The sequence below is a fragment of the Aptenodytes patagonicus genome, chromosome 15 (genome assembly GCF_965638725.1).
Source record: "Aptenodytes patagonicus chromosome 15, bAptPat1.pri.cur, whole genome shotgun sequence".
NCBI classification, from domain to species: Eukaryota; Metazoa; Chordata; class Aves; order Sphenisciformes; family Spheniscidae; genus Aptenodytes; species Aptenodytes patagonicus.
In genome coordinates, this window is record NC_134963.1 from 10489575 (window position 1) to 10515117 (window position 25543).

The window sequence follows — 25543 nt, forward strand, 5'->3', positions numbered from 1 at the left end:
ACCTCATTGCTACAGGGCCCACTATTGTTTCTAGTAGACTGCTGTAAATTACAGGTAAACTTGCCTCAGAAATTATGTGACAGTGCACATTTGTAATGGAAACATCAGCTTTTTTGATAGGTATCTCATTATGATTCTTGTTTATGCACACAAACAAAATAATTCAAAGTGCTGTAAAAGGGGAGAATGTAAAATGTAACTAGAATGCCTTCTGCCTTCAATCACTTAACCCTGCAGTCCTTGTGCACACTTGATTTTCAAGGATTTTGAAAATGCCTACCATTTCCACTCAGGTGCACCTGTAGGTATAACCTGGCCCTCCCTGAAAAACAGGTTTTAGTGGATTTGGCAGAACCAAATGCTTTTAGCATACAGGAATGAGAAATCTGTGGCACAAGAAAATTTCAGAGGGCGTATGCTGGCCCAAAGCAACATATTATAGAAAAGGATTTTCCTTCTTTTTATATTGGCCTTTGTTAAACAAGCTTGAAGCTTTCTGCTTGTTTTGCATGACAAAAGCAGTGACTGACAACTAAGGTAGCATAGCAGGCAACTCCTGGGCTTGATCTACACCCAAAAAAGCACTGGTGCATCTTTGGGTATAGACAGCCCTTGATTTATGGAGAACACTGCAGTAACATCGCCTGGATTCTTTCTCAGATTGTCACTAACCTTAGGCAAAATATATAGGGCCCAGTTCTGAAGATATTAGTACCTGATATAAAAAAAGACCACATGAGCTCTTCCACTGACTTTTCTCTGCATCTGGTCCTTTCTCCGATTATCAATAAGGATGAACTGTACTGAAATCAAGGAAGTAACAGTAGAGAATCAGGCCTGTAAGCATTCTGTGGTTCTTTCTGTCTCCTTTCACCCCACACAGATGAACTGATGGTTATGAACCTCACTTCAGATCAACCATTTGCATCCATTGGCATGCTTTACAACAGAGCTCTTCTAACTGTGACCCCTACACATAATACAAATAGCAAACAGTAGTAATAACAATAAAATACTGTCACCCAGGGAGAAATTGAAATGACAAAAATTTATAGAATTACACAGTTTCTTATCACTCAGCCCATGTTGTTTAAGGACTAGAGACCCAAAATCAGCTATCCAGATTTTTGCATTCAGTAGATATAAACATAGTGTAAGAATAAGCAGAGTAAGTAAATAAGCAGAGGACATTTGACAAAAAAAAGTATTAACATATACATATTTAAATTGAAGAATTTTTCATCTGGGGGAGAAGAGTTGATAATTTTTTTATTCCTGCCCTCTGTTTGTAGTCTTTAAGGAAGGACAGACTTCCTTGAAAGTTCTGCAGAGTCCTGGCAATCTGTGTCTGGTAACATTGACAGCATCTCTCAACTACTCTCCTAACTGAAGCTAGTCCTTCAAGAAGATGGGATCTCTCCTCAGAGCTCCAAAAGAATTATCGTCCATTTCCATTCAATCAGCTGAGATTTTCCAGGTGCTTTCAGTGATGCTGGGAGACGACAACAATCGCTGTAAGTGATCTGCCAGATTAACTTCATGTGTAGTAATGTTGTTGAGGAGTTCCCGATATTCTCATTGGTAACACTAGCTCCTTTGTAGAAGGAACTCTTTAGAGATGACACGGAATACTCATGGTTCTACAGCAGTCTCTTCTTCCCTGTCTGATAAAATAGGTAGTTCTCCCTGGCTATCATTTGTACGGCTAGATTTTTTAGAGGTGGTTGTTTCTCTTAAAAGTTCAGCAGTAACCTGCTTTAGAGAGTCTTCTACCTCTCATGGTAGACTTTCAGGGAATTTTGGAGGCAGTAGTTCTGTCATCTCTGGCAGAGGAGTGATATTTTGGCGAATGGGTTTCTTGGTTAATACTTCTTTGCTGATACTCATTTTTTGTTTAGGCAAAATCTTTTTGTCCCCCACTTCTGATGTAAGCTTTTGAGATTTATAAGAATTCTTCAGATTTCCTTGCTTCTGCCATATTAATTCGTGCTGATAGCCTTATGCCATTGCCCTTCAGTTTTCTGAAGCCAAACATCATCTCAAGGTGTACCTTTGTAACAGGAACAAACATAAATCCAAGCCAATCTGAAAGTATTTTTTCACAGTTAGATAAAAGTGTGTCTGACTGCATTTTCAACAGGAAACTCAACAATCTCCTCGTGACTTCTGAAAAACCTGTATCCTCCCAAATTTACTTTCTTTGCTTCCCCACTCCACACCTTTAGGAAGCAGAGTGCTTAGAAGTAGAGGAAGTGCAAACTATTTCCAGATGTCAAAAAAATAAAATCGAAGACAATGATTAAAAATTTTATGCATTAATACTTTATACATAAAATATAGCTTTTTCTTTTTTTTATTTTTTTCTTAACATGAGGACCTGCCCCTGACATCTTTAATTTATTTTAATGGCTCCTGATCAACACTTGTCAAAATCAGATTCAGGCTTAACTCTGCTCTTGCTTAGACAGTGTAAACTGAAACTGAGGAAGTTATTTTGAATTTGTAGACATGGATTGGAATTGTAGTTTTGATGACTAACTTTCTATTTCAGTATAAGAAGGTAAAAATGCAATGTATGTTACATCATTTCAGGCAGCTTTTAAAACAATTTTGTGCTTAATGGGATTTGAAAAACTTCTAGACATCTATCTGTTTCAATGGTAGGTAAATATTCATGTAATTCTGAAAATTCCACTGAACATCTATGCAACTTTTATAACATCTGCTCCTTTTTGACCTCAATAAATGTGTTATTCTGCCTAGAGATCATTTCCTCTAGGTATCTTTATCATAAATACCAAGAAATGAGCTCCAGATAGTATAGTAACTTCCAGAGAGGGCAAAGTGAAGTCCTGAGTTTTGATGCAATCAGTTACTGGAATCAGATGGTCTAGGTTAAGCTGTCAATCCCCACAGTTAAACAGTACCTATTTTGTACCCATCATTTAATTGTCTAGTAGAAGGATTCCCTGTCCGAACTCTTTTTTGACCAGGTATCTTTGTATATTTAATAGACCTCAACATCGGGCAAAGAGGCATCTGGAATAGGAATGGGCAGGCTTTACGTTGTCTCAAACCCAGTCAGAAATCACAGATGCTGTAGCTTAGTTCATATTCAAATATTTACTCCACATTAGACACTTTGAAGGAAACGCAGCAGGAGGAAAATAGCCCTCTGAAAAATGGGAAGGTGGATTAAAATTCACTATCAATGAGCAATACATAGTCTCATTGAAGATCAGAGGCCTGCTATCTGCATCAGGGAGGATTTGAGTTTGGTACTTTAACAGTACACCGTAATTTAATGCAAGTGTCAAGTTAATAATAAGGTCATGATGGCAAATTTTGCCTTTCACTTTCTGCCACCTTGCTAGCACCATGCACCTTGTCAGGTATGGATCTTATTTTGTACTGGTGTAAATTCAGGTAATTTCAGAAAAAGGGAGAGGGAAGGTGACAGGTATACTGCCTAGCCGGTCTTACATGGTGTGCAGGGAAGCCTTTGCACTCTTAGCAGATGTACCCTAGAATTTGGGGATTTCAACCCTTTTTGATGCAGGATGGAAGAAGCAGTTATATGGAGCAGATCGCAAGTCACAAGTAAGGGGACAAACCACGGGATCTTGGTGTGTTTATCCAACATCATACGATTAATTTTGAATCAATTCTCTTTGCTGCTTTCATCTCAGGTAACAGTGCTTGCACCCAGGATTTAGAAGAGCTACCTCTGGGCAGAACCCACCCGCCACATCCTCTCCCTGTTGGGGATTTGGGCAGCCAATCCATCTGGCACACCCTGCCGTTGTGCACACCCAGATTTGCCCATGAACTGCTCTTTCCACTTGCTTTCTAAGCCACATGTGGTAGAAAAGGACGGGAGCAGAAGCGTCCCTGCTTTGTCCTACAGCAGCACACCCTACCTACCCTGAGCTCAGGCCCAGCCCTCCAGGGGAGACCCTCTCAGTCGCTGTCAAACACACCCACGTTGGCAGGGAAGCCCGCACAGTTGGAGGACTGCTCAGCAGCTGGGTGGAAGGGGAAAAGGGAACACGCTGCTCTTTTTCGGGCTCCTCTTTACCGTTACTGCGAGCGATACTAGAAGAGAGAACCTCTCCCTCGCCACAAAATGGCGCCCACGTGCCCGGCTACCTCCTACCCAGCCAGCCTCCCGCCCGCTGCCTGGGCGGGAGCAGGCGCTGCGCAAGCGTAACGGCCGCCTCCGCCGCGCGGCACGCCGGGAATTGTAGTGCGGGCGGGCACGCCCGCAGGGGGCACGGGCACCGACCGGCGAGCTGTGCCCCACAGCGGGTCTCGTACCCTCACGGGCGCGGGTCTGCACCCTCACCCTGGGTCCGGTGCCCTCAGAGCACTGGCCCACACCCTCACCCCTGCCCTGGCCACACACAGCACAGGTTTCCTGAAAGACCAAGGAAACCCGTTTTTCTGTCTCACCCAAGGCTGGTCATGTCTGTGAATTTTAGGAAATCCGGGCACCTGCAGTCCAGCCCTCCTCATTGTTACATTTCTTCACTTCTATTCAGGTTCACTCAGTTCAGATGCTGAAAATTACAGCCAGTGAACACATGCCCCTACAGCACTCTTGCATGTCGCCTACCTCAACCTCTGCAAAACCCCCCTCATTTTCTTTTCCTTTTTGCGCTACGCCTCACCGCAGTGCCCTCCATCTCCTGCCATGGCCGACTGACCAGCCAGTTTTGCTCCTGGGCTGTACATCGTTTAGGGGACTGCAGCCTCAGAGCCACATGCTACATTGGCTTGTTGCAGGACCTCCATCTCTGCTGCAAAGGAGGTTGGAATTGGCCAAGGCATCCCACTGCGATGAAGAGGAGACTAAGACAGGCGCTGACAGCGTGAACACAAATGTCTTGTTTCCTCTGAAAACCGACCTCAGTAGAAGGATGAAAAGGCTTTAATTTAAACATTTCTACAGAAGCCACTGAACTTCCAAGATTTTGTAAATCTTTGACGCTGGGGAAGAGAAGAAAATTTTAACACCCTTTCATTTAAAAAATAGATTTTACTTTGCCTCATTCAAACATCTTTTACAATTCACACTTTCAACAAAATTTCATGCAAGGAAAAGACAAACCAAGTCCTACTGTGCTACCATTGTAATCCCAAATGAACTAACTCACTACAGCCAAGGGAACAAGAAAAAGAAAATATATTTTTTATGTCAACAGATGGCTTGTTGGAAGCATTAATTGTTAGGAAATGCTTTTGTGAAATACAGGAAACCTCTAAATCTGCTACTGAATAACTCTAAGTTCAGGGAAAGAAATTCAAGCTCAAAACCAGTGAAGCACTTGAGGATGGAGAGAGCTCTTGCTGGCTTCTGTGACTAAGATAAGGTAGGGCTGTGTTTTGTTTCAGTTAAGCTAGAAGATGCAGCCTATGCTTAGTATGTGTCCTGGCTGATGCAACTCAACCAGAAATGCTGGCCAATATTCTCATTCATGTCTTCATTGAAGAGGAGACACTAGCCAGAGGAAGCCTGCCTCACCTTTCAGCTCCAGGTTGAATTTGTAAGAGACTTTCCTCCGGACCATGCAGGGTTGGCTGCAAGGGCTATTTTGGCAGCCAGCTGGGGTACACAGGCTGCAGAGGAAATATTGTGCTGGGATCTGAGGGGGATGTGGCACAGTAGCAAGATTTGCTTGCTGGGGAGTGTTTGCTTGCAGTCACAGGAAAGAGAGCTGGATAAACAGGAATGAAATCAGAAAAGAAAAGCCTCCAGGAACTGCATTCAATATTTAAGAAGGATGTTACCGTTAATAGCATGAAATGCATAAAAAAGTTAAGATGGCTGAGAAGCCAAGCTTTGTCTCAAGATTCTTATGTAGTGCCTCTCACCTGTGCTGAGGCAAGCAGCATTGACTGTACTAGAAAGAGGCGGAAAACCCCAGAGTTTGCACTGGCAAAGGCAGAAGATACTTGTTTTTGATTCATGCCATTACTTCAGAGTTGTGCTGATTTCATCTGTTACAGTAATAGCCCTCATCAGTAAGTGAAGCTTTGGGGGAATGTGGGCAGGCTGTGGAGTTCACCTCCCAGAAGGGGAAGGAAGTAGCAGTTGCACAAATAGCCACTCTGAAATGCCAAGGGCACTGGAAACCCTTACAGAGCATCAAAAACTTTTCTGTAACAGAGACATACAACTACTAAATGATGGAAATGTTCACACGAATTGCTAGAAAGAAGATTTAGAAAGTTCTCTACAGTATTTTAGCATGATTTGTTTGGAATTTCATTCCATATAATTTTTTGATGAGAAAGGAGTCACTAAGGGGGCAGAAGGCTCTCCAGCTCTCACCGTAATTTCCTCTAGTCAGTGTTCATTTACATGCCAGGGAAGAGTAAGCTCTAGAAAGTGATGGACAGCTGATGTCCACTCCAGATCCAGCACAAGTCTCCATGCTGCCCATTTCAGGGCCGATAGGGAGAGCACAGCCTAGGAACCAAATTCTTCTGTGAATAACATTGCTACCACCCGTTCTACTTTTATTTTCCTCCTTCAAAGTATCGAAATACCCTTACAATCATCCAAATCTTAGCTGCCCCTGCAAAGTGGAAACATTTTTACTGCTGCACAGCGATCTGAGGTGGGAGGCAGAGGCATTCCCCTTCCAAAGTTCTGCAGCAGTTTGCTACGTGGACTGCAATCAATAAGAGCCTAAAGATCAACAGGGCTGCAGCCTGCCTCGATTCACTGATTCCAAATTCCTTGTGAGGAAACAGACACGGAGAACCACTGGCTACACAGGTGTTCATGCCCCCACATACAGATGTTTCATACCTCAGCTTTGGGTGTGAAAGCAGTGGAATTCCCTCCACTGAGCTGTGCTTCTATGTCTCCACAAACTGATGGTTCTTCCTTTGCCAAGAAGGACGGTTAGTCTCTGGTTCTGCCTGCACATCATTGCCTTGACTTTGGGGCTTGGGTACGCTGGCTGTCTTTTAGGAAGTGAATTCTGCAGAAAGAGGGAACACCTGGAGGCTTTGGTTTCTTCATGCAAGGACTGCCCAGAACTGAGAACAGGGTTGCAGTTGCAATGAAAGAGAGCTAAGTTAGCCCAAATGACTTTGCCTTAGCCATGAATTAAGCAGCAGGATGGTCAGTCTGTTCCCATAGAAACAACCCTCGATGCCCTTTCCAACCTGTTCCACCCCAGCTGCTCTTCCAAGAAGCCCGTGCTTGGCCTGACAGCTGTTTCTTCTCTTCCCCAGCCCTCTTACTTTCATGTTGGCACAGGTTCAGACATGGAAATCACCATCATCCATGCAAGGGTCCCAGTCCTAGTGTGATTGCTGTTTCCTAGGACAGGTTAACAGCAACCACCAAGACAGCTACCCTGAATCCATGGACGTGTTACCCCAGCATTTTCTGAACTATCACCCTCTCCCTGCCCCAACAATCAGTTTGTTTTTTCTCCTGCAATAGGAGGCATGGGTGAATATTTTGGAATAACACTACAGACCAAGAAGGGGTGTGTTCTACTTTGATAGAACATCTTCTCCTTCCACAGGTGAAAAATGCAGGCTGATAATATCTGCCACTCAACATTTCTATGGTACTCAGTGCTTTCACTTTCACTATGGTAGATCAAGAATAGCTTTTCTGCAGTAAGAAAAAGCAGCAGTTCAATGCCAGGACAAACAGGATTTTACATGCAGCCTAGTGGAGAACTGGCTTACATCCAGCACTGAACGACAGCACGTTAGAAGTTGTCCTTCCCAGGGCTCTCTTCTGTTCTTCCTGCCCTTCCCCAGCCCCGCATCAAGAGCTGTGGGGACTTCCTAACCAGGGTTTGCTCAACTGCAGCTCTAAACTCACACTGAGTTTACACAGCCAGCAAAAAAAGGTGGGGGAAAAACGAGCAATTGGCTCCTATGGAGGTCATGGATCGAGGGATTATAGATTCATGGCATTGTTAGGATGATTAATTTTGCACTGAGGCAACCAGAGAGCACAAACATGAGCTTATCCCACCTGCAGCTACAGGCGCAAGTCTCATCTCGGGAGTCAGGAGCAGAAAAGCCCCATCCTTGCGCTGCTTAGCGCAGCGAACACCGAGAGCCGGCGGCACAGCAAAGCGCCTCTCCCCGCGGCAACACCGCGGAGGCGAACCCTAGGCCCTTCCCCGGCGCTCCGGCCTGCGCTAGAGCACCCTGGCCGCGAACAGCCCCACCGGCGCCCGGGACCCGCAGGCAGCCCGACTACCGCCGGCCGGGCCGGGCCGGGCGGCGCTGCGAGCCGCGGCCGCCAGGGGCCGCCAGCGGGGCGGCGCGGCCGCGCCGGTGCTCGCAGCACTGCGGAGGCGCCGGGCTCTGCGGCGGGGCCGCCGCTCGCCGCGGGTGAGCTCCCGGCTGGGGCTGCTCGGCAGCACCGGGGGAGGGGAGGATGCGCGGCGGGGCGGCGCGGCCAGAGCTCCGCCGCCGGGGCCAGCATCCCCCCCCCCCCCCGGGGCGGGGGCGACCGGGACCGCTGCGCGAGCGGCGGCGGCCGTGGGCACGGGAGCGGGCAAGAGCGGAGGTACGCACCGCCCCGGGGGGGCTGGCGGGGCCCCCTCTGCCCCCGCCGCAGCGGGAGGGCAGGGCCTGAGCCGCGCCGCCGGAGGCCGCTCCTTTCCGGTTGTGCCCGGGGACAGGGGTCTGCCGCGCCACGGCCCGCACCTCCCTCCGGCCGCGCTGGATGGGGCCGGGGATCGGTGACAGCGAGGCATGACGGCTCCGGGGCTGCCTCAGGTGCTTCACACCGGTGCCATTTCACCGGGCACCGCGGGCGAGGGCGTGGAGCGGGGAAAGGAATTTGAACCCTTGACGCACCCTCAGTCGATCAAATCAACTCACGAAGTCCCTGACCTTCTGCACACTCCTCATTTACAATACAAAGTGCAGGCAGGCCTTTGCTCCCGCAAAGAAAGGAAGGCTCTGGTGCTCTCACTGCAAGAGCAGGCAGGTGTGGTGTGAGCCAGGCGGCCACACGCAAATCCGGCTGCTGTGCAAGCTGCGAGACAGCGGCAGGCTGAGGTGGAGCAGGAGGAGTTAGTCAGGGGCTGAGTCACGACTGGGTTCGCTCCCGTTGAGCCTGTCTTTTCCTGTTTGCCTGTGATCTGCAGACTGCTGATTGTTCCGATTTTCCCTCCTTTACTTTTTTGCTAGGGATGACCTCTAAGGATGCTTCAGGTGAAGCTAATAGTAACTGGAGATGACTTTGGCTATTGTCCTCGGAGAAACCAAGGCATCGTGGACTGTTTCCTGGCTGGTGCGGTATCTAATGTGTCCCTTCTAGTCAACGGAAGTGCTGCAGCAGATGCAGCCAAGCTGGCAAGGAGGTAAGCCACTTTCTTTAGCTCCTTTGTGGACAGCCTCCACAGGCTATCCACGGAAAGCCAAGCCTGTAAAATTTAGTATTTTGTAGCCCCAGTGTAAACACTGTATCATAGCCCAGGGTGGTATAAGAAAACTGGATTCCAGGCATATTTACTAAGACTCTTCATAGTAAAACCAATGACCTGCCAACCATACCCATATTGGCTCTTTCTCTGGTATTAGCCACTGCACTGCATCTTTTTTTCCTCCGGATAGAAAGCCACTTACACAATTTGACTAGTAGAGTTTGGGTTTGTTGGGACCTTCTTTTCCCACAGTTCACCATCACACTATATACCCAGGCCAAACTGCTACCCCTAAAACTATTAAAGCATAAAAGCACAAATCTTTAAATCTCATTTAATTTGATGCATTTCAGCCAGGCTGAACACAGGGTCAGCCAGGTTCATTGCAGAATCAGGGAAAGGTGTGATTCTGCATGGGCTAAGTTATAAATCGGGGCAGTGGAAAACTTGATTCTTCCACCCCAGAAACCTTTTAAAAAAGCACCTCAATATTTCTATTAATTCTAGGCTTGATAAATCCATTTGTAAAAACTGCATACATAAAGAGAGAGACAGTACCTTTTACCTGCCTTGTACCTACCATCTTTACTCCTTCACAAACTTTTCAGAGGTTGCTGGCACAGTTGGCTCTGTAGCAAATCAAATGCTATGTGTCATTCTCATGGACTAGCCCAGCAAATCCTTTAATAGGAAGTATTACTTGTATTTAGAAGGTAAAACCCAGCTAATGCTTCAGCTCCAGTGTGGGCAGGCACTTGGAAGCAGGAGCATGTCCTGAAAGAGAGAGCAGCAGGGTTGAGAAACAATTTAGGAAAGCAGAAAAGGAAAGGAGCTGTACTGGTACTAGAAGAACTGAGACCTTATGCTTCAAATACAGCTGCTGCAGGGGACAGTTTCATGAGAATCAAGCTGTCCTTGTTCTCCTTGAGCATCTCTCCCCATTTTGGCTGTGATTTTAGGGGTACTTGGAAATTGTTTGCAGCCTGTAGCTTCTTTGATGTTGGGTGGTGCAGGAAAGCCAGGGTGTGGTGTTAGTGGCAAACCAGTCTTCTGTTAAAAAGGTTAGAGATTACACAGAAACACTGAGAGAGGAACTGCCTCTGGGATGATAAGGGGAGAGACAGAAGGACACAACACTTGAGAGGCCTAAAATCCTGTTAGTAAATGAAACAAATGAAATGTAAAACAAGGAGATAAAAGCCAGCACTTCTCTCAGACACAGAGGCACCGTGAAACCCTTTAAGCCCCAATGCTCTGGTAATGTTGTCAGCTATTTTAACCATGGTCTTTAGCAGGCCTTTAAATATAGAATCCACCTGGCCTCATTTCCATAGCCAGAAAGTAGGCCATGTAATCAGAGGTTTAAAAAGCATCTTTGAATCCAGGTCATGACACTTGTGCTGACAGCTGATATGGGTGTGAAAAGCCAGATTGGAGGGCAGGTGACAGCAGAAGCTGCAACCTGCTGCTATGATTTCATTCTTTTGGGGGGTAGTTTTGAATTGTAAATGTGAATGAAATGGATTTAAATCTATTTCTGAGAATATAAGCACGGTGACTTTGAGAACATCTGTCAGCACTGAAGATCAACAGCCCAGGTTCTGAAATTCCTCATTTGTGTAACCCTCTGCAGCTGTATTCAGCCCTACTCACCCACGGGGAAAGCATTTGCAGGTTTGGGGAAAAGGGTTTCTCATCTTCTAATGCAAGCCCCACTTCAGGTGCTGCTAGTACACATGCACTTAATTGGCACCTGTGCATGTAAACAAACTCTTGTGTCACCCTTAAGATATTCGTTCCTCTATTGCAAAGGTTCACGTAAACTCTTTTTAGACACAGATGTCTAGTAGGTCAGACTTACTAGAAATGTCATTGAATGCTCCTCATCTTGTGGTGCAGAAATGGGAAAGTATCACTGTTGCTTGACTGCCTTGCCACTGTTATTCCCTCTTTCCCCTGCTTGGTGTTGTTTCCCATCCCACTATGAATGTTGAGGCTTTGCAACATTTTGTGTTTTATGGGATGAAAGTCTACCCTGTTTTTTCTCCCCATGTTTGTCTTCCACCACAGACGCCCAACTAAGCAAGTACTATATACTACACAATATACATACACATGCATATATGCTTAACTCCGTAGCAGACATTTCAGCCTTGACTAGACAGTGGTGTAAGCAGGGAGACTGGATCTATCACCAGCTGAGAGAAGAGGCTTGAAGCAAGTAGCTTGTTCTTTCCTGTGGTGCATTTCAGTATTGTGGGATTTGGTCTTTTGCACACACGGTGCCAGGATTGTCAGAGTGCTGGACTGTTTCTATGGCTTGTGGAGATTATCTGGTTGCTTCTTGATGGTTGCTCCTCACTGCAGGTCTTGAGCTCTCTCTCCTCACCTGGTCTTCAGTTAATTGGAGGCAGGCAAAGCTAATTAGTTACAAGACAACTTTTTTTGCAGGACAGTCCTTCTTAAGCACCTTGTGCTGCCCTGCAATGTTAGGACTAGGCATCTTTCAGAAAGGAACACAGTTCCTCTGGAATTTCATTCTTCCTTTCATTTTTACAATAATTCTGTAGGCTTCTGGGCATACCATCTGTTGCCCTGTGTTTTGATTAGAAGCCTTGGCAGAAATGTGATGGTAGTCAGCAGATCTTTGTACCAGCTCTAGCACAAACTAATTGCAAAACAGCAGAACCAAGCAGTAAATAATACACCTTCCCTAACATCTAGGGTCTGGATCTTGGGCTTTTCTCATTCATTGTCACAACTGGGCTAAAAGAAGGGACCCAGTCACTTCAGGCAAAAGAGAAGTTTCAGCAGAGGCCTTATTCATCACCAAACGACAAACCTATTGATAGCAACTGCTAGAGCAGTCCATAACCAGAACAGCAGGCAGGAGAAGAGATTTCCATTGCAGTTTTTTTTCAGTAGCTCAAAACTTTACGGGACATAGACTGACTGTGACTTCCTGGTTATCCATATAATATAATCTTGATTTTCTACTTATCAAGCCCCACCTTGAAGTCAGCCAGTCTTCCTGGTGCTTATTGCAGAGCCTTTCCTAGAGATTGGAAGGGTTACTTTGTTACCTGAAATGAATAGGTCTCTTGATTTTTTCCTTAGAAATATGGAGATAGCAGAAATAGAGAGACCTAAGATTGTTTACCGCCATATTTTCCCTCCCTTTTATCAACCAGCTCAGTTGTGACTGAGTATTAGGACCCTTTTCCAGATGATTATATCCAAATACTTGATGAAGAGTGACATATTTTAGAACACAACCTCAGTCTTCCTGGTTTTTTTGCAGTTTAAATGCTGAACATCAGCTCCACAAAAGCTGAAGCCCCCACAACATCTGGGTACATTTAACAGAAGACTCTAACAAAACCACATTTAATTGCTGTCTATGTTTTCACTTCCTTTCCCATCAACACTAATTGCAAAACGTGTGTGTAAATTGTGACTTAATTCTGACCCTCCCAGTCAACATCTGACTAATCTAGAAGTCTCTCATGCTTTCTCATCACCCTTTTATCTGACTGTTAATCACAAGGCAGACAGTTCCACTGCTGAACTGTGTTTGGATTAGGCGTGGGCCCTGAGCTGAGGCCTTAAACTAGAATCCCAGATCATATTAACTTTACTGGCAGCAGCACTTTTTGCTGATGTAAGGTCATGGACACAGGAGCTTCAGTTGATAAAAAGATGTAATTAAAAAGAAAGTCACATCCCTAAGCTATGTTATAGTACCAGTTCTTAACACTGCAGAGGCTTAAGTCCTCAGCAGTAACAGAGCAAGACAAGATGCTATTTGATGAAAGAGAGTTAGATCTTACAGCTTGCTGAAGGGTTAAAGAGGGGAAAGAAAAAAGTATGAAAATGCCAACATGGAGAAACTAAGAGGTGCACTTTTTCGCACAAAGCACAGCCTTGCTTTGCCTGGCTTCAGACACCTGGATGTTTACTGAAGCAGGGTGTCTAGGTACAGATATTTACATGAGGCTTTTAATTGCATCACACTTGGGCTGAAACCTGATGAACCAGTAATTTCCTGGATAAGGATACAAACAGGATGCTGAAGGTGGGATCTGTTTACCCATCAAGGAAAAGGGTAAGTGCCATGCTTATGCCAGAACTTGCAGCCTTCAGCAAGACAATTGGGACTGGGCTCTGGGAACCACAGAATTCCCACAGCCACTGCAACCGCTCCGAGGAATGCAGGGACTGCACAGAGTCCATGCCGTGGCCAGGCAGGACCCAGGGCACTGTTACTCATCCAAAAAGCTCAGAAATATGCAAAGCTGGTGGGCACTTTAAAGAGTGACTCAGTATAGTAACAGTCTCCAGGGACCCTTTACTGCTAAGGATATGAATGGACAGGGATTGCAACTGCACAAAAGCCCATTGCCTCAGCAGAAACACTTGTTCAGAGCACTCTGTGGCAAAACAAGCAACTACTTGAAGAGGAAGCAGTTTAGCTGACTGTATTTCCTCTCTCTATTTGGTAACTGGGCTGGGCTTGTCAACTCAGAAATCTTTCCAGACTGAATTCCTTGTTGCCCCTTGTAGCACTTGTTGTAAGGGTATCTCCTTTTTTCTTTTTTTTTTTTTCCCCTCATCTCTACAGCAGATGCCGAGCAGAGAACCACAGAGCCAGGCTGGCTTTAACAGCCAACTTTCTCTGAGTGGAAGCGGCTCACTAGTGGACTAACCTTAGTGGCTGCAGAAGCTACTGGCCTGAGCCTCTTCTCAACAAGCCCACAGACAGTCCAGTCTAATGCTCCTTATGCTATAGGAGCACACACTTGTAGACATTGTCCTTTGGCTTTATCAGGAATGAACTGAACCCTTGTGCTAAATCCTGCTTCACATCTGCGCATTCTCCAGGGCAGTGGGACAGGCTTGCAAACACCTAGACACGGGCCTCTCCAAACAGATTGTGGAAGGGTCATTGCTGCTTAAAACAACCACCAAAATGAGTTTAGAGACACCACGTAGATTCCTCAGCATCATTTTGTTTTGGCAACGGTAGCTGTATTGCAGGGCTTTTATCGCAGAAACTAAACTGTTGCTTGAAGCTCAATGCCAATCCTTTCATTTTGTATCTTGGGTGGAGCAACTAGCAGTTAGACTGGACTGGCAATGACCAGCAGGGCTCACCCTGTCCCATCTATAAAGGACTTAGGCAGAGGAGTGGGTATGAGGCCAAACCCACAACAGCTGGGCTCTTTTCCCAGTGTGGCATCACATGCTATATAAGCTGCTTGAGCTGCTGGTGTCTGCTTCGGTATTTTAGCCAATAAAATAGCAGATACTTTACAGTCTTTGAAAAGATGCAAGCAACTATAAAGTATGTTTGTGTAGCAGAAACAATCATCATCTGCCCTCTGAAAAAGGGGCCCTTCTAGGATATTCCCATAACTTGACTTTTCTCCCTGCCTTTTTTACAATACAGCATACCTTGGCATTGCTCTTTGGTTGCAGAAGCTACATTTCAGTGGTGAGAGGCACTCAGGAGCAAGAGTTAGTCCAGTGTGTGTCAGTGGGGAAAAAAGCCTGTTGGTTCGGTCTTAAAGCCCAAGCCTCTGGTCAGGACAGAGCATGACCAGAGCCCTGTCTCCCAAGGTACAACCCAGCTAATTACATGCAGTGTCAGGACTGTTAGGAATGAACACTGGGCAGCAGGACATTTGGTGCTGAATAGGAGCATCATCTGGCTCATTGCATCCAGAGGAAACATACCTATTTAGGTACAGGAAAATGCTAGCTAGCAGCAGAAGCCTGCTGTGCCTGCTGCATTGTCCTCCTTCTCATATCCTTACAGCTTTCCCAGCATGCCTGCTTCTGTGCATCTCCCACAGATGAATATTTCTGAACAAGTTTCTCACGTGCTGCGTTTGGAGTTTTGGTTTCAGTCCCTGTATCCCAGAGCCATTAAACACTAGCAGTTCTTCTTTAGATGCCTCAGCATGGACGGTCTGTCAAACCATCCAGGACTAACTCTAAGAGAAAACTATTAAGATATTCAGCTGGTGTTAGCCAAAGCTCTGAAACATGCTTTAATGTTACAGTCAGAGCCTCCCCTTACAGCGAGAACAAGGCCAGCTCTCTCTGCACTTCCACATTCTGCACATTCCCCAGCTCTGGGGCTGGTTTCAGCTCAGGTGGAGGAGCGGCTCTAATGTTACGCAGCGCAGTGCTTGGCTCCTTGGTGTCTCACACCTGTCGGAGGGGCTTGCCTTTTCCTAGAAATAGCTTCCCTCGCAGCATTTGAGGCATTGCACAATTGGAGGTAGTTCATTTGATGCTCCTGGGAGACAACACTGAGAGGCTCAGCTGTTCATTTCTTGCCCTCCCACAACACATGAGAAGGAGAGTGCTCAACAAAAAAAGCCTTCCATCTGCTGATTCATGGTAACACATGAATCTTTTTTCTTGCAGACAGCAGTGGCTGTGGTACAAATAATGCTACCAGTTGATGCAGTCAGAGCTTCCCAGAGACATGATAAAGAATCTGGGGTGGACTTCTAAAAAAAACCAAAACAAACCCACAGGCTCCCCCTCTGCCTTTGGGCTCATGCAGGGTACACAGCAGGTCACAGGATGGCGGGGGAGGCCTCCTGCCACAGCACCCCTTCTGTACTGTAGCTGCCTCCTGCCCTGCCATCAGCTGCCTGCTTAAGAGCCCCCACTGCCAATGACGGCATCTTCCAGTTCTTGTATTAGCAAGGAGTTAGTGTGCACGTCATGTGCTCAGGCCCCATATATGAAAACCAGATGGACATTTATCATCAATTATACAATCAGGCCCTGCTGCAGAGAAATCACCAAATCAGAAAAGCCAGAGAGGACCTTTCTCTCCACAAGCTGTTTTGCTCCATTAAGCAAACATTCAAGCTCCCTAATCACACAGTGGACTGGAAAGACATGGACTCATTTTGTTTCACAGAGCTGTCCATACAACTTGACTCAATGTTTATGTCTTTGAGAAGGAGCAGTATCTAGCAACAGACTACACCATCCACCTGGAGCACAAGACATGGAAGAGCCATGAAAAAAGACTTTCAGTCCTGCAAGGGCCAAAGCCTTAGGACCTGAAGGAGCTAAATGACTCTGACTTGGTCTAATCCATCCACAATCCTTCTGTCTCCCGTAACTTGGTGCTTCACTACTCAGCTTCAGGGCAGCAGACAGAAGGGGAAGATCTGTTTTTTGCACACTTTGCCTAAATGGCGATTGCTTTTGTTTTTCTCCTTGTGGTACAAGGGCTGTAACAGGGACAGACCATGCCCAGTTTTAGCAGCTCCATGCGGAAGTTCAGGAAGGATTTAAAGCATCACAGACTTGTTGCCCTGAAATTAACTCTGCACCATGACTCAGACCGGGCAGCACAGAAGGAACATTGCAGTTCTCTCATTTACTTATGGGTCAGCCAGAGGCCAGGGGTTGTCTTGGAAAATGTTTCAAAGCATCATTTTGGCCACTGATTCTGAGGATTTCTAGAAATGCTAATGAAACTCAGCACAAATCTGAGCACTTGCAGGTCCTGTTTTTATTGTAGGGGAATCCACAACACAGACCAAGAAGGAAACACCAGCACTCTGCAAAGCCCTGTGGCTGAGAGGAGCTCTGCCGATACACTAGCTCCATAAGTTGTGGTTTTTTTTTTTTTTAACGTTGCAGAATGTAACTAGTTAACAAATTGTACCCTTGTGATTCCTTAGCAAGGCTCTACACTTACACTGCCGACCTCCCTGCAGTAATCCTCTGTGCCAGAGAGATACTACTTTGTACAGCTTAGCCTTGTCACTCAGTGAGTAATCATCTGCACCAGTAGACAGAAACCTGGCCACTGCGGACAATTTCAGCTGCAGCCTCTTGGACCAGGAAACTCTTAAACTCAGGCAGTATTTACACTTGTAGCCTATGCTGTTGCCATAACAGCTGCCTTGGGCACTGTTTATATATGACTGAATTCTACTTAAGGGCAGCTTTAGAAGTTGTCAAGTAAAACTCAAATGTCTCATAAACGTAGCATCTTTAATAGGGTGAATAACTCAAGGGAATACCTAGCAAGGGCTAATGAAGTGCTTTAGGAAAGGGTTGCAAAGTCCAGATTTTTCTGTTAGTCACTAGTGACTGCAGGGCAGTTACTAGTAGCGTGCAGTTATAGCATTTAGTGTAGTTATAGCATTTAGCGCAGTTATAGCATTTAGCCTGAGATACATCGTGGCTGCTCTCTCCACAGGAGTCAGGGTGAGAACAGAGTTGGGGGAGTCTCACAGACTGGCCCTTGGCAGACTGCACAGGGTTGTTACCTGGAGATATTCTGCTCTGGTTAGTGTCGTTCTGCTTTCCTTTCTAGAAGAGCAGAGATATGAAGATGTACTCCAGTGAGTACACCACCACTTTTTAGATCAGTCTAGATCTTTCACTGAAATCTCCCCCTTTGGCCACAGTAAGGGAGGTAGAGGTGCAAAGCTTAACAGATATTTCATTCCTGTTACAGATACAACATCCCAATAGGCCTGCATGCCAACCTCTCCGAGGGCTCTCCTGTATGTGAGGTGCTCAAGACAAACTCTTCTCTGCTCAACCAAGATGGATTCTTCCATGGGAAAATGGGATTCAGAACAGCTCTATCAAAAGGTCTCCTGAATATGTCAGAGGTAGGAGAAAGCCACATACAACCACGCAACTTGCTTTCCTGATACAGATCAGCCTGCACTTACCCCAGCACATAACAGCTGAAGATCCTTCCTGGGTCCCAGCTGTGAGTAAGCTTAGAGATGAATCTTGACTGTGTTGCCTGGGCAGCTGGAGTCCTGGGCCTAATTCTGCCAAAGGCTCTGCAGCCTTTGAGAACTCATTCCTCCCTGCTTCAGTGCCTGCATACATTAATGTCCTGTTAACTACTTATCTGAGGGGGCAGAAGAGGCATAGGAACAGATATTTACAAAGAACCTGGAGATCAGTAAAGGGAAAATGCCAGGGAAGTGCTAAGTAGGCAGTAGGCTTTTCATCACCTTGTCAGAGGCTTTTGTTCTCTAGGGAGATGGCTGGTTTTGCCCCATGAGCAAGGATGAATGTGTTCAGGTGATCAAAACTGCCTATGGGATATGAGAACCTATTTCCCCATTCATTTTAAAGGGAAATGGGTATTCAAATGTCCTATGTATTTTAGAAAATCCTGGTATCAGCACCATCCACGTAACCAGTACCATAAAGAGACCCATGCCTAGTGGAGGTTCTGGGCAACCTAGCAGCATTGCATGTCCGTTTATACATCATAGTGCTTTGTGCCTCCCAGGGCCAGGTCGCGAATACTGGCCCACAAGGTCTCCAGCAGCCCCTTGTGCTCTCCTGATCTCAGCCTGCTGACAGGTCTTGCTCTGACCCTTCTCTGCTGCGCAGGTGAAGCAGGAGCTAAAGGCCCAGGTGGAGCTGTTCCATGAGCTGACAGGTCACCTACCTCCTCACATGGATGGGCACCAGCACATCCACGTCCTCCCAGGTAAGAATGGAGTCCTCTTCTTCCCAGCACCAAGCAGGTGAGAGAGTCGGAGAGTCAGCTCAGATGGGATGGTTCCCTGTTTGGGCAATAAACCTCACCGTAAGATACTTGCTCTACAATTGCAGTTTGAACATTCCCACCTGGGCCCTGGGAAGACAGTCCTGCCCCAGCCCAAATTGGCTGCTTGGTTCCTGTAGCAGCACAAGGGGATTAATGGCACAAATGGGCCAGGTTACACCTTTTCCTCCAAGGACTGATAAGTCACCTCAGCATCCTAATTCCATGCTCCCATCCACATGGAAGGAGGCAGGCCAGGGCCAGCAGCAGACTAGCCAGTTTAAACTGGAATGCTTGAGTTTGGGAAAGCTGCTCCTTCAGGTGCTAGGAGAACTCCATCCTGTCAGTTGCGTTTCCACGCGAATCTCTGTCTGCAGGCCTCAGCATGCTTTACAGAGGTGGGCAAGTGTCTTTGTCCCTGTTTTGCAAATAAGGTCATTGTGGTACAGCAATGGGAAACTGAATGAGCAAAAAAAATCCAGATTTCCCCACTCCAGTACTCAGCTGCCTCTGGATGACATCGCTTTTGGCAATTTACCCCCACAACAAATCTGGCTGTGCAGGGACTTGATGAAGAACTTGTTCCTGACAGCGCAGTCACCTCTGGTGCACGCTGGGACCAGAGTCACTAACTTAGAAGGGGTTGCTGGACTAAATGCTCAGCACTGAAAAGGAGACAAGGCACCTATAGCAGATGTTGAGGGAGTAATGTTTCCAGTATAGAAGGGGACCCATCCAGATGAAGAAAACCATTTCAGCAGAAGAGAAGCCAAATGGGATTATATTTTCTTAAACATGGAAAGGGAAGCTCTCTCTGTGCTAACAGCTTTCAGGGGACATGATGAGCTGGTTATCTAATTCCCGACTGAAGTGTCTCTGTTTTTACCTACAGAGGTCAGGCACGTATTTGCAGAGGTGTTAGAGGAGTATGGCATTACATACACACGTGTCCCAGTAGAGCCAGGCCTTCATAACTGTGACTGGATTCCGCCATCCCTGATGGACTTTTATCTGGGAGTAGAAGAAGATTCTTTTAACACAGTGGATGTGTTTACAAGGCATGGAATAAGGTAAGGCAGGCATTATTCATCCTTTTTGTAGTAAAGCTTTAAGATCTTACCAGTTCCTGATAGCATCTTTTCAGAACGGAACACCACCTCTCTCTTTCCACTTTGGGGCTTACAAGAAGGCTCAGGAGGAGTACAAAAGTGCTGGGGGCACTAGGGCTTAGTAAGCAGATTTGTTTGAGCAGAGGTGACTCGCTTTGCACCTGAAAGGGATTGTTCTTTTCAGGGTATGTTTTTCAGCCTTTCTAGTGAAGCTGCATTAGCCTGGCATCTGGGACTGCAGGAGGCCAAAGTGCTGTATCAACACTGGAATTTTAAAAGTATGATCTAGGGAAAATTTTTAAGAAATAACTTTTCATCTCCCTGGAATAGTGGAGAAAGGGTTTTAGATAGTAGGAAAGAGACTAATTAGAAATAAGTGTTTGTTGTTAAGGGGAGGCAAGAAGCTCAGAGCTTGCAGTGCCACAGCAGGTGATCACTGCTCTAAGCAAACAGTCTTGTCAGTGTCCTGCATCTCAGGGGCCAATCCCAAAAAGCTCAGCCCTTCCCCCAATAACATACTTTTCTTAAAAGCTTAGACAGTGTTTTATGGATTAAAGACATTTCATTTGAGACCCTTGCAGTCACCTGTCTTTTGGGGCAGATTTCATTACTTTCTCAGTCTACTGAAAAAGTTCTTTTCTTAGAATATTTTTTTTTTTATCAGTTGTTCTGAACTCTGGCAGCAGGCTGGCATTTCACTGTGCTCCTTCCAGCCAGAGCACACAGACTGTCCTCGAACAGCCCATTTCTGAGGGAGAGAAGGGCACGGCAACTCACAGAGCAGTTCATCAGGAGAGTAACCCTCCTTTCAGGGCAGTTTCACAGCAGGGACAGCGCAGGGGAGTTTAGTGGAAACCCCGCACGCTCCAGGGCTCCCCGCGCTAGCGAAAGGGCAGGGGTGGTGTGGATCTACCTCCGAGAAGCCGCTCCTCCAGCGATCCACCTCTCCAGAGGCACAGAGAGGGACTGGCGGGGCCGCCCCCGGGACCTGCGCGTTTATACCCGCCGCGGCACCGCCCCGCCGGGCCCGCAGCTGCGGCCGCCCCCGCACGGACACGCACCGTGCTCCACCTCGACTCCTGACGTCGGGGGGAGGCGAGGAGGGACAAACGCTTACAAAAGAAACACGTAACACGGGAAAACCCAGGAAAATGAGAAGCGCGTGGCCAGCTGTGAAGTCACGGGGAACCCAGCTCTGCAACTCAATTTCGGCATCTGTGCCAAGAGGTACCAGCCTGGGCCCCCAGAGTTCAGTTTACCACACTGGAGAGCACAAGGCTGTGCTTACTGCATAGCAACGAGGCGTTAGCAAGTTTAGTCAGTTTACAGTTAAAAAAAGTTAAACTTTTTTTTCCAAAGTCCTGCCAACTTTTCTCAGAGCTGAGTGTTCAGCTGGGCTCTTCCTTGATCAAGCAGGTAAAGACCCCAGCCTTGGTTTCTTCCAAAATCTGTCTCGTTCTGCCCTTGCACACACTTGCACAGCCCTCCTGGGCTTGTACGCACCATGCGAGAAGAACTGAGATTTGTAGCCAGACTTGAACAAAGAATGGTGTTGAAGCTACATAAGAAACAGCCTCTAGCTGGCGTCCTCTTAGGTCTGTGGTCTTTAGTAGTAACGATGTTTTGTCCAGTGTTTTGTCTTTTATCATGGCTCTTTGATACATTCTAGCAGAATGACTTGTTAGCAGGGTGGTTTCCATTTTATTTCAGTCATTGTTTTGTTTCCACTTAGCCAAGGGTTATTATCGAGAGATGGTTATTATCCAGGTTTTAATGGGCCTAGCAATAGTGAGTTATAGCGTGGTATTTCTCAGTTTAGCTCTGCTCTTCCCTTTTGCGCCAACAAAATGCACCTGTAAGCTCACAGATGCCAAACAGCGCTTGTGCTGTGACACAGTACACGTAAATACAGTAGTAATAGCAGTACTGGTACTGGGGCTTTGCTGGGACTACTGAAGAACTGCTGCTTTAAATAGTGTCCTGGTTTCGATAAGGAAAGAAAAAGCACTACTGGCTTGTAGTTCTGGTTTTGCTTTTGTTTATAGTTAAAAGTTTTAACCCCCTCCCACCCCTTTTCTATCTTAAGTTTTAGGTACATCTTGATTCCTAATCTGCTGGATGTAACACTCTTTTCTACCTACCTCGTTAGCATTAATATCGGTGTTCCCTCCTCTGGCTACAGATGGCCAGACATTTACATAGGTTTGAGTACCATGGGCAAGAACATGTCTGTCAGTAACATCTGGAGTGCCATTGACACTGCCATCGTGGAGTTCCTGTCCAAGGCGCCCTCCCCTGCACACCCGACACCACAGAGCAGGACAGTAACAATTGAACTGATGGTGCATCCAGGGTACCCGAGTGTCCCACCCGTCGGCGGCTGTGGGGAAGGACCAGATGATTTCTCACAGTCCTGGGAGCGCCTCCATGAACTCCAGACATTAATTAAGCCAGAGCTGCAGAGCCATTACAAAACCAGGAACGTTCAGCTTTGTTCATTCAAAGATCTTTAAGTAAACAAGCATACACACATACATACATACATACATTTACACTTTGAAGATACACAGTTGCTAATGTCCGGAGAAGCCAGACCACTGTTAGCAGTGTAATACCTCCTGGTACAGCTGACAGGAGCTGGGAACAGCATTAGGATGTTCATGGAAGAGCAACACCCTGTGAGCAGCTACAGGCAGTACCCCAGAGCCCTGACTGGCAGTTTTTAGGCCACAGCATCTGCTTTGAATGTGACAAACCTCTTCTGCGTCACCCACTCGCACACCGTTCCAGCACAGCATGGCAGCCAAGGCCCAGCCCTCCTCTCAGGGCTCAGTTCCTGCCAACGCGATGGTGAGCAGCATGAAGACAGGCTTTGCTGCGAGACCAAGCAGCACACTAGCACCCTGAGGGTTCTGATCATTTCCCTTCTTGGACTTAACTGCAAAAAAAGACAGACATGGGGGAGCAAGTGCTGCTTTGGAGCAACCACTCGGTGTAGGTTGCCCACGGGAGGCCTGGAAACCTTCAGCATTTTGTTTTCTTAAAGCACCGGGTCACAGTCCCTTCCCCTCCACTGGTGCCTGCCCATCGATGGCGAGGGGCACAGGGGCACATTACTTCAGAGCATTTCTCTGGTCAGAGCAGTTGGATCACGGGTTTAGCATGGTGGTGTCTGCAGCCATATTCCACGTACAGCCTCAGCCAGCGGTAATTACGACTCTTCCTATTTACATTGCCTCTTGGCATTAAGCCACCGTAGGAAAGTAACATCAGCCACAGCCCTTTCAGAGAGGCTTTTCTTTCTTTGGTTGGTTGGGGTTTTTTTGGATGACTTTGCAAGAACAGCAACTGTTGACCCATCTGCTATTTCAGTAACTGCTCCATACAAGAGCTCACCAGCAACTGTTCCTGCACTGCCCACCGCCTCTCACGAAAAATGCGTGGGACGGCTGCGTACCAGCTATGAGCAAGTTTTCAAGTGGAGAAGGTCCCTCTATTTATCCCTTTTTATTCCTGTCATCAAAGCATTTGAACATCAACAAGCCCTAGTAATACTGATACGTTTAACTGTGTTCTTAACTGTAACCCCGTCACTCACATATAACTTTCACATGGGAAAAAATCTTTTAGATTGTTTACACTCATTTTCTGCGCAAGTGTGATCTATTTAACAATCATTTTTGGTTAACCATTTTTTTTAATATTAAAGATTTTAATGTGATCATCATTCTTTTAAGTGAAAAATAAACTCAGGCCTTTTTCTATTGTAATGCTTCAGGAGGCTTTTGGTTTTAGTTATAGCTGGAGAGCAAACTAAACCCACTCGCCTACCTGTGACTGCCTGCGGAGTGCTGAAAGGATGTCTGTCTCTATCATTAACAGGAACCGTTTGACCTTCCCTATAAAACACCCGAGGAAGTTTTTGTTCTGTACTAATATGAAAAACGTCATCAAGGATGATTTAGAAAATATTTTTCCAGGTTCTTTCCTCAATTATTGTCACAGATTAATTTGATATATGATGTTTGTTTTTAAAAAAACCCCCATCCACTGTACTGTGCAAATGCTACACCAAACGGCCGAGCCAGATGAGAGCAGTAGTTACCTTTTGGAATGACTCGATTTCTGAAGCTCGTCCTATCGGTGCTTGACGGCGAAGTTCCTGCTGTGTGGTAAGAGAGAATAAAAACCCCGAGGGATATTAGACCTGCAGATAGCAGCTGGAGTTCCAGAGCGCAGCGAGACCTGTGAGTGCCACCTAGTGACTGATGGTATTTTATTCACACGTGGGGATAAGCCCGGCACCAACACGGGTTATTTAATACCAGATCTCAGCTTTTTATGTAATGTGAGCGTATTTTGATGGATAGTTTCAAACCTTGTTTTTAACGTTTGAATTGCTCCATATTCTAACTGATGAATTTGCTCTGGTCACAGTCCTCAGGGCGTTACACACCTGTTGACTGTTGTATGCATTTTCTGCTAGATGAACACCACAAACAAGACAGCAGTCTTACCTGAGTTGGTTCCGTATTGCGAACAAAAAAACCATGTATTTTTGCAAACTCCATATTTTTAAACGAACAGCATTAAACCCCAAATTTTCTTTTAAATTCAAGGGAGTTTTAAATGGAGAAATAAATAAGGAACTACTGAAAGACTTCTAAATAAGGAACCTTTCAATTGCATAAAACGTACGGCGATAAGGAAGTTTCTCAGTGGTTCTATGAAAGCGTTAAAGACAACACTGAGTTCAAACTAAAAACACTACCTACGAATGTCATTATACCAGAATACTTAAAAAAGTCTAACCCCCAAATCTCTCTCAAAATAAAACCATGCCACAAAGCCTTTGAGAGCAATTTTTATTAGGGTAGCAGAATGGAATTGCAGAAAGCCTATACCAGTGCTCCTGGGTGTGGTTTCACCAGTACGTTGTTTTTATTCTGGATATTAAACTGCACGTTTAGAATTCAGCATGGCTTAGGGAACCAGAGAGAACAAGAGCTTGATTTCCTGAGTTAACATAGGACTTCGTACTTTGATTTTTTTTCTCCTCAGACTTCAACCGTACAGTACAGTATTTGATCTCTGTCTTTTTTCAGAGGGCTGCCTACAAACAAAAGCCTTCACTGAGGTTACACATCCCGTCGTTTAGAAATGGAACTATGAAGAACACACAAAGAGAAGTGATAGCAATATCTGTCTTCTATGTGACCTTTACAGATGAAATCGGAATAGCTGGTACAGCGCTGCTGTAGGCCTCTCTGAATCGACCGGAGTTCCTTGAATTACACAGCCCTTCCAGTTCCCTTTCAATGGCATCCAAGTCACACTGATCCAAATAAACGCAGTCTTTGACCTGAGAGGCTTACAACCAGAAAGTATACTATTTAGTAGTAACGAGGGCAGCGAACTAGTGCTACAGTTTTAAGTAAAAAGACAGTTTT

At 46.1% G+C, this 25543-nt stretch overlaps 1 protein-coding gene across 3 annotated transcripts; it reads left to right on the plus strand.

The window, feature by feature from the left end:
* The first annotated feature begins 8340 nt into the window (after positions 1-8340).
* On the plus strand, positions 8341-23737 carry YDJC (YdjC chitooligosaccharide deacetylase homolog). 3 transcript variants are annotated; one of them, XM_076353100.1, is made up of 6 exons: positions 8341-8376; positions 9184-9356; positions 17923-18082; positions 18828-18927; positions 19877-20054; positions 22276-23737. In XM_076353100.1, exons 2-6 carry the CDS (start codon positions 9199-9201, stop codon positions 22604-22606), a joined length of 927 nt encoding a protein of 308 aa, XP_076209215.1. In that variant the 5' UTR covers positions 8341-8376; positions 9184-9198; the 3' UTR covers positions 22607-23737. The 3 variants fall into 3 exon arrangements, with proteins under 3 accessions (XP_076209215.1, XP_076209214.1, XP_076209216.1); XM_076353099.1 differs by lacking the exon at positions 8341-8376 and adding an exon at positions 8492-8554; XM_076353101.1 differs by lacking the exon at positions 8341-8376 and having other exon boundaries at positions 9157-9356.
* Positions 23738-25543: the final 1806 nt, after the last annotated feature.

Coding starts and splice junctions, on each gene's coding strand:
- YDJC (XM_076353100.1), top strand. CDS start 9,199: ATGCTTCAGGTGAAGCTAATAGTAACTGGAGATGACTTTGGCTATTGT. Junction 9,357..17,922: donor GCAGCCAAGCTGGCAAGGAG/GTAAGCCACTTT, acceptor TTCCTGTTACAG/ATACAACATCCCAATAGGCC. Junction 20,055..22,275: donor TTTACAAGGCATGGAATAAG/GTAAGGCAGGCA, acceptor CTCTGGCTACAG/ATGGCCAGACATTTACATAG.